The 15,420-nt window shown below is 44.7% G+C and overlaps 1 protein-coding gene across 6 annotated transcripts in view; it reads right to left on the bottom strand.

Annotated features, from left to right (window-relative positions):
* Positions 1-15,420, bottom strand: part of ZNF236 (zinc finger protein 236) — a 2,444,547-nt gene that overhangs the window by 358,922 nt on the left and 2,070,205 nt on the right. For all 6 annotated transcript variants that reach the window (XM_069620724.1, XM_069620725.1, XM_069620723.1 and 3 more), the window contains one exon: positions 994-1,152. In XM_069620724.1, coding sequence (XP_069476825.1) covers positions 994-1,152 — 159 coding nt within the window. The remainder of the gene's footprint in view (positions 1-993; positions 1,153-15,420) is intronic.

A 15,420-nucleotide genomic window follows, 5' to 3' on the forward strand; every position in this document is an offset into this window, starting at 1 on the left:
GGTCCACAACTTTCCACAACGTTGAATCTGCATGTCAAGGATAGGGAGAGTCGCACTGTGGCCAGGAAAGCAGCATACAGTTTCTTGTTCTTCCCTTTTTACAGCTCCTTCCTCTGTATGTACTGCAATGTGTGGGACACTGATGGGTTGCTGTTCTGCAGGTATTTGTTTATCTTGCTGCTCTTTCTCCGATTGTAGTAGAAGAGAAACAAAGAAGTTGGCCAGCATGTTTGTAAGAAGTATGGGGTATCGCAAGCTGGTACTGCCTAAGTACAGACAGACACTTGGGAAGGGGACAGGAAATGGGCCCCCCTCTGTTTCCACCACCCCATCTCTTAGGTAGGACTAGAGAGGACTCCAACCCTGGTAAGCCCCTAATCCAAGACTGAGAGGGGTTCATATCCCCTTGTTACAAGGTCTGATTATTGACTGTGTCACAGTATACACAAGAACATCCTTCATCGCGGACCTCTCACGAGGATGGCACTCCGGGATGAGTTTCACTCCACCACTCGGAGCACAGGCCACCATCTTCAGCTGCATGAGTAGCGCAGTCCATCAAGCAGTCTGTGATATTGCCTTTCATTAGGGCGAGGGACAGTTTGCGATACTCCAATCATCACCTTCCTAGGAGTTACCTGTTCCAGACCCCTTTAAAGATTAAGGTATGCTGAGATCGCTGTAAGCCACAGGAATAATCATTTGGAGCAAAAAAGAATGTTTTGTTCTGCTAGAAGAGAGGAAATCACAAATACATTTAGAAAGTTAATAATAGTAACTATATAGGCCGAACTGCTTCATACTGAATAATCAATGACACATTTCCTTGAAATAAAAAAAAACAACAATCGCATGGCAACAGCAGACAATAGACACAATGTGCAGTTCAATTGCAATCAATTCACTTACAACCTACAATCACAAAGGACCTGTGATGTATGCTCCCCCTTTTCTAAACTAGTTGTAAAAAAACCAGAAGGTTGTCTGACCTACCCGAAGAGGTGGTTAACGTTGTTTCTCCCTGTGACAAAAGTTGATCATTGCTTATTGTCAATGTGGCACCAGTTGAAAGATTGCCAATTGTTGGTGTCAGCCTTATGGTTCTATTCAGTTCACTGCTTCCAGAAGAATTTTGATGAATAAGATCTTGACCTATGTAAAAATACAAATAGTTTAAGAAGAAAAACAGACTTGTAAAACCACATGTTATGAAGCAGCTCCATTGCAGAATGAAAAAAAAAATGGAAACAGTGCCCATGTGGTCTAATAAAACCATTCTCATTCTTATACATGAGAGAAATTTCCTTGAGAGAATTGAACCACAAACATTAAAGAAATACTGAAACACTCAACTTTGAGTGAAATTCATTGATTCGCATTAGCCGCTTTCTTTATTCGCTTCGCAATTTGATATTGTGTATACATGGACAAAGACAGAAGTGAGAAACAGTTATATATAGTGCATGCTGGGTCTTCTATAGAACATACACATCTTAAATTAATTTCTTTTGCAAAATTATCCCAAAAAAGATCACATTTTTAACAAATGATCAATATTGCCGTTATTGTGCTGTTTGCATTACACTTAAGCCAGTAAACATGATCTAACTTCAAGATTGGCGAATCCCACTGTCCTAGTCTTTCTATTTTTGCTGTCACATGGAATCAGAATGCCAGTCTCAAATAAGACATCCCTGTGAACTGAAGGGAGGCTCAAAGAGTTGGTAGTGTTTTAGTATGACTTAGCATTTAAACGATCTATTGATGTTGTGATAAGTGACCTGGCATGCTATTTTCAGTAGACCTCTATTTTTGAGTGTATAAACCATTCGAGAGAAATATGCATAAAGCAATGATTACTGAAAAATACTATCACCATGTTTTCGTATATGTAGTGCATCATGCCCGATCATGCCCGATTTCTCACATATCTTAGGGCTGTAATGATAGGAAATGTTCACATTTTAATGTGCCCAATGTATCACCCTGAGCACAGAATCGCTATTGCCAAGTTTTCGAACCAGGCAACCAATTAAATGTGGAGGAGTTTTAAAATGTTTCCCTAAATGTATCCAATGTCAGATCTTGACGCACCACAAAAAGGCTAGGCTGGGACAAAAACATTCAAACCCATCACAACTTTTCATATTGGTTTTCCTGCTATCTCATGAGACGAAGAAATCAGTTGGTATTAGCATTTCTTCCACAGCTCTCTTGAGAGGGTTGTAAAGAGACCAGTCAGGAACTCTACCAAGTTAGACAGACCAAAACACACTCAATAAGTAACATAGCAGCACAGCCAGGCTTCATTCTTAGAAGGGGGGTAGGTGGTACAAAAGTTAAATTAGACTCACAAACAAACAATAAAATAAACCACATATGATGGACTGTACAAATGCATATCTATTTAGTTTTGAACTATAGTTGAAAACAGACAGAAATATACCAACAAAACGAGAATATAGCACACAAAAAAAGAAACAGTTACGGGATAATGAATTATACCTAGCTCACAGCTTAATAATTTGATACTATTGGACTCAGGTTGTTGGTTTCTCCCATTTCCCTCCCTTTCAGCTTACCTCATGTTTTCCATACGCATTTATCGATATGCATCCAACTCTTGGCACTGACAGTTCTCTCGCTAGACACAGGGGGTGCTTCATTCAAATTATTCTGGTGAAAGCCTTAACACTGCAGGGGCCCGCTTGAGCACATCTCAAGTCCATTATGCAACCACACACCAACTACTAGTACTGCGGTGCAAAGGAGTGTGGGAGCCGAGTCAATACCAACTGACTCCTGCCTGCTGTGTCTTTCTTCCAGCAGCGCAATGTTGGCAGTGAGTAGCAGGCAGAGGTCCTAGCCTGCGGGGCCCCTTCAACAGGACTTTGTCCCTGCAGGGCAACGCAGCCCCTGAGGCCCCATGTTAGGCAACTCTGCACCTGTCTGCCGGTGCCCCTGCTGGGCAACTCCAGCGCGCTATGTCCTGGTGGTCTTTGTGCCCCCAGGCCACGATCTGACTGCATGCTCACGGTCCCGCAGGGTGATACCTGCATCCGAATGTGTTGGTTGGGTGACCCCAATGAAGGTGTGCTTGGACCCTGTGCTCTTGGTCCAGGACACAACAATGGCGACAAGGAGTTTTGGGCCCTCGTGCCATGTGCTGCTGATGAAGATATGCCGTACGGTAGGATGTGGTATCTGCTGTTGGGCGGGTGGCTGCAGCAGTCTTCAGCTGCTGCAGCCCCTGATGCGGCTACCCCATTGGGAAAATGTTTCAGGTACAGATTGAAAATCTACATAAAACAGCACAAAAAGTGAAGAGATGATGCAGCTCGTGTGATCCTTTCAGGCTTGAGTTTGTTTATAGGGGAAGTGTATGGGCTTTGCATCAAAGAAGAGGACGTTGGTTAAGGGGAAGAGTGTCTTATACCATGAATGTGCCGAGATTGGTTGTGGACAGTCAGATCCTTTTTGGACTAAACTACTCTTTCTCCCCAGGGTTTTGGGAAATGTGTAGTTCAGTTGTTTGTTTTGTACAGGTTTTTACATTAATTCTTTAAAGATGTTGTTCTCTAGCATTAAAGTGAGAGAAGCATAAAACAAATAAAAAAGGAGTGTGGGAGCCAGTCTACTGAGAACGAACATGGGTCAAATACCCTGTTTTATGGAATTTCTTCCACTCAGGAGGATCTACACCCATGTTTTAGCTCACTGCACCCTTCACAGAAGAGAAATATGTATGTGCACATCAGTCTTTGTCCCACCCACAAGGGCAGTCCAGCACCAAAATGCTAGGCAATTCTCATCTAAACAAGAGTACCATCAGCAACCCTAGACGAGTGTTTCGGCCTAGTCGGGGCCTCATCAGTGAGATGAAGCTGAGCCTCTCTAAGACACAGTGAGCAAGGTACAGTGGGCCAACATGGTTGTAGACCCTGCTGAGTGGGCACCTTCCTATAGAACATGTTATTTGGCCATGTTTGTTGTTGGTAGAGGGACTCAAAGACCTTTTTTGTGCAGTTTTAGGAACTTTGGGTTTCACCCCAAGTTACCCAGGGTAATCTAGACGTGGACCCCTTGCTCACTCTGCTTAGAGAGGCACAGCTTCAACTCACTGAGGAGGCCTGTGAGAAACCGGAGGGTATTCTACCAAGCAAACCTCAAGAATCCCTTATTCAGGTGGCTAGGGAAGGGCTGGCACTCAGATCCCAACACTGGGTGCAGACGAGCGAGGGAGGAACACCTGGGTATTGGAACCCAGGGTTATGCTGAGGGAAATGCCCCAGGTGAGACAGGTTATTACACTAGGGAGGAGGACAAAGTGCTGGAGGCCTTTATGGGCTACTCCAAATTAAACCCCCTTCCCCACAGTCATTCACCCTTATCAAAATCAAACAACCCCTCCTTGTCTGTGAAACCAATTAGGAACCTGAACAACGTTACCGTGGGTAACCACATCTCTCAGAGTCCCTATTTTCCGGTTACCTACCCGAGTATTCCCAGTCATTCTTCTCCCCGTTCCTCTGATTATCATTTTCTGAACTCCCAAACGACTGTGACAAAACACTATAGTTCCCACAATCCCCCCTACTGATTTCACAGTCCCTACAAAACCCATCGTTCCAAGCTCACCACAACCCCTAGGACGAGGGATAGAATTCCTTATGACACTTTTCCCCATCCTGCCTAGCAGGATATTTAGAAACTCTACCCCTCCCTTTTTCCGACACAAACACTTTCTGATACCGTGACAGACAACAGACTTACAACAAAGCCCTTTACCTAACTTAACCCAACGCAAGGGTTAGACAGTCAGGCAATTGCCAGCAACTACACATACACACACCTGACAGCCCTTTCTCTTCCCCACAGGGATAAAAGGCAGAGCACAAGAGCACATTTTGAGCAAGGTCAAACGCACGAGGAAACAGACACTCCGAACTCGCAGTTCAAACAGAGGATAAAGGCAGCGATACCTGGAGGGACGACGACGACGGGAGAACTGCCCTTGCCCTTTTCAACTCAGACCCACAAAAGCCTGCTAAAGGGCTATCCTAAGACCGGGAAGTCCAGTTGGCGTGTGGTGTGACAAGTGTCAACGGCATACAGGGCCCTCCCGCGCTGATAGCCAAAGCGGGAAGAAGCGCTTGCCGCTGTGATGCCGTCCTTGACTCCAGAGACAAGAAACTCAACAGTTCAGCACAGCCAGTGAGTCGGAGAAGAAAGTTAGTAAAACCGAACTGTGCTGTGCCATGGTTGCAGGCGGCAACCGTGTTCAACAAAGAACTTGTGTAATTGAACTTTAAAGAAAGCAGAGTGATTAGGAGTCGCAGAGCACTCATTTGAAGGACTCTAAATGAAGCCTCTGTGGGTTATGTTTGTTGAAACTACAAGAACCAAGAGGCCTTAGGAGAGGCCGGTGGGAAGTGTTAAAGTGGACCTACGAGGGTCGAGCAAAACCCCTTGTACGCTCGAAAAGTCTTTAGTGGAGAAAACTGATCGAACTGTGAATGTGTAAAGCCTGACTGGGGACTAAGAGAAAGCCTGACTGGGGGCTGGAAAACCAAGGGAAGTGAATTCCGCAGAGTGTTGAAACACCTATGAACATTGTGGTGACAATTGTGAACCCGGCTGTTGGATGCCCACAATGAATAGTTTACTGGCAAACGTGAACCCGACAGAGGGTTGCCTGCGAATTGAGCGTAAACAGGGATATACCCATGAACATTGTGACAACAAGTGTGAACCCGACAGAGAGATGTCCACAATGGATAGTTGTTCAATAGGGCATTCAGATTGCTTGAATGCTATGATTCTGAGTGAAAGGCCATAGTGAACCTGATTGAGGGAGGCTAACGTTGCAAGAAGGATCAGAGCCCGGCTGAGGGGAAAGAAGGGGCGAAGAGCAGTCGCCCAACATGAAAGATTGCCAAAGGAACACGTGTCTGGCACAGTGAGCAAAAATGTGGTTGTAGACCCTCCCGAGTGGGCACCTTCCCATAGAACAGGTTATTTGGCTGTGTTTGTTCTCGGTAGAGGCGCTTCCAGACCTTTTTGTGCACATCTAGCACCATGCATTGTCTGGTCTAGATAATGCCATCACAGTACTTTGTGTTAAACTCAGCTTTACATTACTGAAATGTTTTCTCATGTTTACTGATTACGAATCCCAGCTAAATGACACGCATCTCCACAAACATATTCCCTCCCCTTCATCCCATGTATCTTTTCCCTCCTGCATTGGTTCCTCTGCTTTGGAACACCCTCACCTCATCTCATCCCATCCCATCTCATCTCATCCCACTCCCATCTCTCCTTTTCACTAAACTCAGACCAAGGTCTGGTGCCATCCTGACAATTTCACAATACGCTACCTCAGACAAAGTTCAGGCACTGCAAGACCACTACAGCGGTAATAGATGCAGTATAAATATTTGATAACAATACAGTAGTCTAATTTTATCATTTTAAAAAAGGCAAGAAGAATGGGTTTAAAGCATTAGAAGAAACAAGCTCAAAATGACTGACCGGCAGCAAGGATGTTTAGAATTATAGTGCTTGCCTCAAAAAGGTCTCGGTCACCTTAAAAAATAAGTTAGAAACTGTGTAGGCACTTGTGGTGAAACACCAAGTTTCTCTATACATAGAGCGAACTGCAGTTTATTATGCAATAATAAATATCTTGTACATTCTAGAAATCCAGTTTTTTTTAAATCCAGGACCCTTTGTGGAACCAGCGAAAATGTCTCAGTTCAGAGCAGTATCTTAACAATTCATTTTGAAGGATTTTAAAGAGTTTCCAAAGGTTCTCCCATTGGAAACAATAGGGCTGAATCACTTAAATCTGCTACAATTATATTTAAAATAAGTTTTCCTTTTACACCAGAGTGGCAGCAGAGGAAACAATCAGCCAGAGGGAACAGCAGTGGGGACGGCCAAGAAGAATTCAAACCCTTTGTTGAAGAAACAGCAGGCTAGGAAAAGCAGGTTGAATAGATCTGCAAAGCCCACTCCAGACAACAGTATTGAATAGTAAAGGGAGGCCTCAAAACCTGGACCCAGGGGACCTGCTGCAATTAGAACAAACGAGAGGAACAGGACTCCAGGTAGTTTTGGTGCTGTAGGGAATGTAGCCCATACATTCTGTAAGGAAGGCATGGTATTAACAGTAAGACAGACACAAGTGACCACAGCTCAAGGGTGTTTACTAAACTTTAAGAAAAGGTTTGAAAAACGACTATCTAATCCTCAATCTAAAGATGGGAGCAAGCTAAGACCATCAAATAATAATAACGCAGTCCTAATGGTGTCTGTTAAAAATAAAAGGGCGATTGCCATTCCTTACCTGTAATTGCAAATAGTGTAGGAAACTATTATGTAAAAGAAAGAAGTGTCCAAGAAATTATATGTCAGGATATTCAGGACGTTGGCCTCCCTTCTCCACGTTTTCAGTATGGGACAAGGTGACACACTCAAGCTTAGCATAGTCTCTGGCTTCTCTAGCATGAGGGTGCACTTCAAACAATAGCATCAGGGCCTTCTGTGCCCAAGTCTCTTTGGCTTTCAAAGTCTCTTCTTTCAGAGGGCCTGATGTGACAAACAATACTTTATGTTCCTCTCAGGATTTCATACATACTCAATTTCTCAGGTGCTTCACTATTAACCTCGGATCCGTCTCAGCCGTGCTCAGATCCATTTCAACATAATGTTCAATCAGTCTCCTCGTTCGGGCTCGGCCAACTTTATCTACTTTGTCATCAACTTCCTTTACTGTATTAACATCAAAGACTTTCGATTGTGCACAGGATTTTTCTTGACCCGTTGCAGGACCACTTCGATTCACAATCCTTTGTCACTCTTTCGCTCTTGCCAAGTCTCAGTTGGATACCTTACAGAGGCCTCCGAATGAGCACGTACGTGGTGCTAGACAATTCTGTCTAAGGTACTGTATCTTGTTTTCAAGGTTCAATCAATCATCGGTTTTTCAATTTTACTCGTGTTGGTTATCACATGCGCTTCCATACATTGTTCGCTTCAGCGTTCACCATACAATGTTGTTGCTTGCAACCTTGGCTTCAACACAGACCTGTCTGGTATCAGCCTCCCCAACTCACTGGCTGTGGTGATTTCACTTGTGCTGCTTTGTTGTAGGAGCCAAGGACAGTACGACGGCAGCACGCGATTCTCCCTGCCTTGACAATCGACGCAGGAGAGCCCCGGGTACCTCTGACACAATGCAGTATTCTTCAGCCTGGTTTCCTGGTCTTACGCTTTCGATTCTTGATGCTTTGTGAAAGTAACAGTTTCTTGTTGAAAAGGTCAAGGGCACTTCCCTCCTTCCAATGCCCTTCTGTTTTGCTGTCTTTCGCCTTATGTTAAACTGCAATCTTGGAACTGCTGCTTCCTCATGTGCTTTGCCTCGCTCAGAGTGTGCACCTTTTATCCATGTGGGGAAATGTAATGGAAGTCAGGTGTGCGTTATCAGTAATTGCCTCACCCTGCCTGACAATCGTATTGGGACATGTCAGGTATACAGCTTGGGTGTTATTCCCGTTTCCCCTCATAGCAAGCTGTCCATGAGAAAGTGTTTGTGTTGTGAGAGGGTGTGGGGGGGTTGAGTTCCTAAGTATCCTAACTGGTAGTATCTGATAAAGGTGTTACAGGGAAGGAGAGAGCTCATCTCGCTATCCTGTGTCCCACTCCCCAAAGACCCTTCACCCTAGTGATCCTCCTGCACTGGTCCACCACCAGGAACTAGATCCAAAAGCGATGGCCGTGTCCTGGCCACCTGGATGACAGATCCCTGGGAACTAGTGAGTGAGACTTTCAGGTTTCTCACAATTTCTTACTTCAAAAGGAGTCCTCTTTACCTGGAAAGAAGATTCAGGAGTACAGAGTCCATAATGCCTCTTATAACTTAGAAAATCCAGAACATAGTTAACAGGTGTTGCACATTCTTGAGGAACCTGAAAACCCAAACCTGGCAAGAGTGTGGGAATTTGGTCTGTCTGAAAAGGATCCTGAGAGAGGAGGGGGAAAATAAATACCCATTACTGTCAAGAATGTTGTGTGTCAAGATGAACGCATAATATGATGTAACAATCTCACAAGTATGTTAGTTGTACCAATGCCAAGCTTTTAAAATAAAGGTTTTAAAAAAAAAAAAATGTTTGGATTGAATCCAAGGTTTTAAAGAGAACTGAGATACATTGGAGAAACTCAATGGGGACAGGGACCCGAGAGATGTTTGAGAGATGTTTGAGAGAATTCAAGGTCATGAAGAGACCCAAAGCAAGCCTGGGAGAATCCAAGGTCACAGAAAGATCTAACTAAGAAGGTTGATATGTGAAAAAAAGGAGGCTGTACGAAGGCCGAAAGAAACTATGTCCAACAGAGATACTAAGGAAGGTAGAGCAGTGAGTATCCCACCCCAGAGGAGACTGCCTAGTGGAAAAAAAAAAAAAAAAAAAAAGCTTGATATAGATTTTGTTAGAGAATGAATTGGATTGCACTTTAAAATGATTATGAGCACTTGTATTGACAAACATTGAAAGCCTTTTATCTTGTGGCTCAGAAAAGAATTTATCAGGTCAGGTATTTCCAGGTTTGATTAGGGACTGGAACTGATCTAGTGGAGGATGTGCCCTTGCAAGCCATTACAAAGAGGAGCAGTTGCATTAGCCATCGGGATATTAGATGAAGTCACCTAAGCCCTCGGGTGCCTTGGGTAAATCCCTCCAACGGATGTACAAGTCTTCAACACTGGCTGGATACTCCAGCAAATGCCTTCCTCAAGCATCAGTAAAACATCAAAGCCGCGCAATCCCCCACACTGATAGCTCACAAGTGAGCAGTAGCTGCATCCGTGAGGGGATGCTGTTCCTTGTCATGCCTTTGTCTCATTTAAAATCCTCAATAAATAATCACAAAATTGAACACCTGAATACATTATATCAAAATCATGGTCACTCATAAAACAATCCCCTAGCACTTGTGCGGATAGACAATTAACGTCATTTCTATATTTCATAAAATATTGCCCCCTAATGGTCTTCAGACTCTCAGCCCGTAAGAAGAGGCCTTATGGTTTCTAGAACTTGTTAGTTATCCACATAACCTGCATCTCCGTTCATTATATGGGATGCCTATTCGAGCACCTACAATTTCATAAGCTAGAACAGAATTAAATTAGATTAACATATGTTCATCACAATTTTACAATCAGGATAAGCATATGTATCTATATATACATAAAACAAAGTTGATCTTGGGTACGTAACTCTTCATGAATGCTGAGGTCTGGCGTCATGAATTTTGTATGGAATATTCTTTATTTCATTGCCGAATTAATTATTTGTAGCACAATAGATCATCCAGTTCACGAGATAATTATTTTTTGGGGATTTTTCAGCATTACGTTTTGTGGTTTTCCACGTGCCATCCACAGGTAATTTGTAGAAAGTGCTCATCATTGTGCAGTCTGTGCTGAACTGGTCTTGCGTTTTTTTTGTTTTCGAAGATATATATATATATATATATATATATATATTTTTTTTTTTTTTTAGAAGAGAGAGTGAGTGGGTCTTTCTTTTCATTGATTTATTTTTCAATATACTCAATACATGTTAATTACACTGACTGAACACCAAATTTTGATTTACCTCTGAATTTAATTCTCACATGAATATCATATTTGTATGCTTACTCTGATTATTTGCAGTGTATTTAGCAGCGACAATGGCCACCACTGCTCACAACGCTGCAAATAATCGGAGTAGGCATACAAATATGATATTCGCATGAGAATTTCGGAGATAAATCAAAATTTGGTTTTCGATTAAATTCGATTAATTAGTGAAATTAACATGTATTGCATTTTACCTTTGTGGCAAACAACAATATTTGTTCATCTTTCAGTGGAATATGAAAAATAATCTGAGAATGGACATCCCGGGCGAAGCCGGGTACACTGGGCAAGAACCACAGACACCACAACATAAAGGGTTCAGTTGGACCCAGTCCTGGCGCCTTTGGCACCCCGCTCATGAGTAAGTGTGCCTTGCACACTTTTATTTTGGTGCAAGTGCTGGTTTCCCCCTGCAGGGCCTAGATTTAAGCCTGCCCCGCCCATATGCAATTGCTTCGCGTTAATCTGCTTATGGCAGCGTAACGCTCCCCGCCGCCTGAAGCGCATCCTTACCTGATTCCAGCAGCAACCGCAGTCGGAGCGCATCCTTACCTGATTCCAGCAGCAACCGCAGTTGGAGCACATCCATACCTGATTCCAGCAGCAACCACAGTCGGAGCGCATCCATACCTGATTCCAGCAGCAACCGTAGTCGGAGCACATCCTTTCCTGATTCCAGCTACCAGCCACAGCACTTACTCAGGAGTCCGCTTACGCCTAGCATCATCGTGGATCCAGGCATCCTTCATTCGCCGGCAATCTCCAGAGAGCAGCACTGCAGTCCGACACCGACAGACAGTCCCTGCAAGAGAAAAAGACAAAACAAGGTTAGAAAATCGCTAAAGACATTATAAGGTCGCGCTTAGATACGCGCTTAGATAAATCCTTGCGCTTGACCTTAAAGCCAAAATCTATCATCTATTGGGACATCGTGAACTCCCTCCTCTTCCATTGGGGCTCGCTTCTTGCATCGCAATACCACTGGGCCGCATATTACCTATTGGGAGAAAGCAAAGGTAAGACATTATAAAGAGATACAGACAATAATCAAGGATAGACATTATTTAAAGGATACTTACCTTTGGAGTGGTTCAGCCACAGCCGGTCTGGGCTGCCACACACATGGACCAGTGAAGGAACTCGGTCCATCTAAAGCGCCCCTGCATTGAGAAGCAGGACGGAGAGCTCGCCAGCATCAATAAACAGGGGCAGTACCAACAACGAGCACAGTACACAACACACAAGCTGTGGAAGAAGCCTGAAAAAGGGAAGCCATCTCCAGGGAGGGCTGCAACCGTGCCCCAACGTCCCAGCAGTGATCAGGTGAGCGTAACATAGAATATGTGATACCTACTAATCATAAATTCAGTAGAAGATAAACCCAAAGTGTTTGTCTGAAATGCAGAGGTCCTATACGCCCATTACATACAACTGTTCTCATGGGCATTTCCGTCTTTATAAAACACAGGATAATCAGATGGATAAGCACATTTTGCTCCATACCCTATACCTTCTTGAGTAACAACCTTAATGTTATACTAATCACTGTTCTATACCAACGAATCCACATTCTAATAATATATATTCAAAAGGCATAGATTTCGGGAGTCAACATTAAAAAAAAACATTTCCTTCTAATTTCTTCCATGCTTTTAAAAGTTTCCTTCCCCATACCTCCACACCATATACCATAAGTGAACTGATTTTCATCTGATAAATAGTTAAGCGATTTAGTGCAACCGAAAAGCCAGACGGGGCAAGGCTCTGAGTAGTAAGCCCGAGAGGCCTGGGGACCCGCCAACTAACAAGGCAGCCTCGTCTGAGAGGATCGGAGGCACGCAGAGGCGACCCAGGGGGACTGCAGCCTGGTAAACCCTGAGGGGAGCCAGGGAGACAATGAGAAACGGTGCGCAGCGCCTGTAGCTGGAAAGAGGCTGAGGGGCAGAACATCCCCCGAGAGGCGGAAGGAGTGAGAAAGAAAAGACAGCAGGCCCCTCTGCTATGGTTAACTGCCATTGGTGAGTACCCTGGAGGGAACGGTGGAGCTGCAAGGAAGGGTTCCACTGCAGAAGGGTGCAGAGTCTACAAGGGGGAAGCGGGGAGTGCATTCCCAAGCAGAGGAGAACAAGTTACTTACCAACTGGTAACATTCTTTCAACTGGATATTCCTCCAACGTATTCCACATCTTTGACATGTAATGTCCACAACTGTGCATATCGGAAACTTTTTCGGCAGAGGGCGTCCTGCGTCGATGGCGTCGGGTCAATGTCCCTTGAAGGCCTCCGTCGGGGGTGATATCACGGATGTTATAAATAGGACACACGGAGCCCGCAGCCTCAGTTTAAGTTTTTTCCCTCAGAACGTGTGGCACCAGTCTCATACCTGCTTGACTGCACTTAGCCTTGCGGAAACGGAAGCTGCAATTGCATAGGAAATTCTCCTGAGGGGCAGGCTGGGAGGGCAACGTGGAATCTGTTGGAGGAACATCCAGTGGAAAGAACGTTACCAGTTGGTAAGTAACTTGTTCTTCGAATGGATTGTGTCCTCCAACATATTCCACATCTTTGACAGACTCCCAAAGCAGTATCAGTAAATGGAGGAGAGAAAAGAATTTGGAGTGCCCAATTAGATTGCGGAATAAAGAACTGCCTTCCCAAAGGCCATATACTGACCATGGATTGTATCCAGGGAATAATGTTTAACAAAGGTGTGGATTGAAGCCCAAATAGCGGCATCACAAATATTCCTAATAGGAACACCCCGCTGGAGGGCGGTGGAAGTAGGCAGGCCCCTAGTGGAATGAGCTTGCAACCCTACAGGAGGGTCCTTACCGGCCAATCAGTAACACTCTGTAATGGTGAGGATAATCCACCTGGACAAGGTCTGTTTGGTAACAGCCTGGCCCAATCGGTGTCCAGCATATCCAACAAACAGTCGATTGTCTACTCTGACCCTGGACATCCTAGAAATGTAAAAGCTCAGAGCTCTCCTAGGATCCACCCGATAGAGTCGCTCCTCTTCCTTGCCAGGATGAGGAGGAGGGTAGAAAGATGGAAGAACCACCTTTTGACTCAAATGATATTCAGATACTACCTTAGATAGAAAGGAGGGACGTACTCGCAGTACAACCCTGTCGTTGTGAAACACAGTAAAGGGTGGCTTATATGAAAGTGCCTGCAATTCACTCACTCTGCGAGCAAAAGTAACCGCAACCAAGAACACAGTCTTGAAGGACAGTAATCTCAAAGGACAAGAGTGCAAAGGTTCAAACGGAGCACCCATGAGAAATTTCAAAACCAAATTCAAATCCCAAACCGGCACCTGGAAAGGGGACGACGGGAATACATTAGTCAGTCCTTTAAGAAACTGAGAAATCAAAGGAATCTTAAAGTAAGTACATTATTGGGATGCGCGCTTAAAGATAGACAGCGCCGCCAGGTAATCTTTAATGGTACCCACTTGAAGGCCCCTGTGGGCCAAAGAAAGTAAGAAAGACAAAACCATAGGAATGGAGCACTGAAAAGGATCACCATTCTGATCTCTGCACCAGTCGCAACTGTTAGGGAGAATTCTCTGTTTAGGCTGAATTTCCTAACCTAGTGAGTCCCCCAGCAGCTTTGCTGGATTTTTGGGGTTTATTTTTTTCTCCTGCCAAGAGTGAGACTCTCTTACCCTCACTCTTGGGCATGATTTGAGTGTGTTTCTTTGAATCTAGATGTGTTTAATGGGCTATGGGGTCTTTTACTCCATAGGGCTTCATGTGTTTTTGTGATGTGTGTTACACAGCACCCTCAGTGCAGTAACACAGGGGTGTCATAGTGACCCCCCAATATAGACTCCATACCCTGGGACTGACTACTGTCTCCCAGGGCATGTAAAGTCACCATTGACTTTACTGGTCTCAAATTCTGAACAGAACCAGTACAAACCATCATATTGTGGACGTACTGGCCGGGGCAATTCGATTGCCCCGGGATCTGTTAGTCGAGGGGGCACGTCTCCGTCCCCCCTGATCGAGTTTTGGCTCTTAGCAGTGGATACTACTTTTTATATTCAACCGCGAATATATCTCTATGGGATTTCCCATTGTTCGAAGCTACCAACTTTAATTATTTAATTCCCATAGCCTCGAACATACTGCCGGTTTATTTATTTAATATTAATTCTCCGGTTGGTATTTTTTGCCAGAACTCGGTTTTAAAATGGCGTTTGTGTTCGCTTCTGTGACTCCAACCCAAGTTGAGCCCTTTGTTCCACTTTTTGGCGGGCTTCTCCACAGAAGCCCTCCAAAGTGGTGCCACGCTGTCTGGGGTACTTAGGAGGGGTGGAGGGGGATTTAGGCACCCTGGACTGAGTTTCCTAGGCAACTCAAGTCGCACTCCGTCCTGATTGGCCCAAGTGGTGAGCCGGCCGGCTCACCACTTAGCATGTTTGAGTGACAGCTAGGCTGAGTGAATGGGGGTTTTCTGCATAAAAGCAGGGGTTTGGGGACTGGAACTTTAGAAGTCGCCACAGGACCGAAGAATCCGACGAGGGAGAAGCTGAGCCGACCTGCTACGACGACACCACCGGTGGAGCCCTGCTGAACCGTCTCACCACTTTTCCCAACGACAGAGGAGATCTCCAGCCCGGAGAGTCTTCTTCCTTCGACTGGTGGGGATAACCAGTCTGCTTCCTTTTTCGCTTCCTGGAGTATCTCGTGGCTGCCTTGCCTGTGCCAAGCACC

The sequence above is a fragment of the Ambystoma mexicanum genome, chromosome 5q (genome assembly GCF_040938575.1).
Source record: "Ambystoma mexicanum isolate Mex_15411 chromosome 5q, UKY_AmexF1_1, whole genome shotgun sequence".
Taxonomy (NCBI): domain Eukaryota; kingdom Metazoa; phylum Chordata; class Amphibia; order Caudata; family Ambystomatidae; genus Ambystoma; species Ambystoma mexicanum.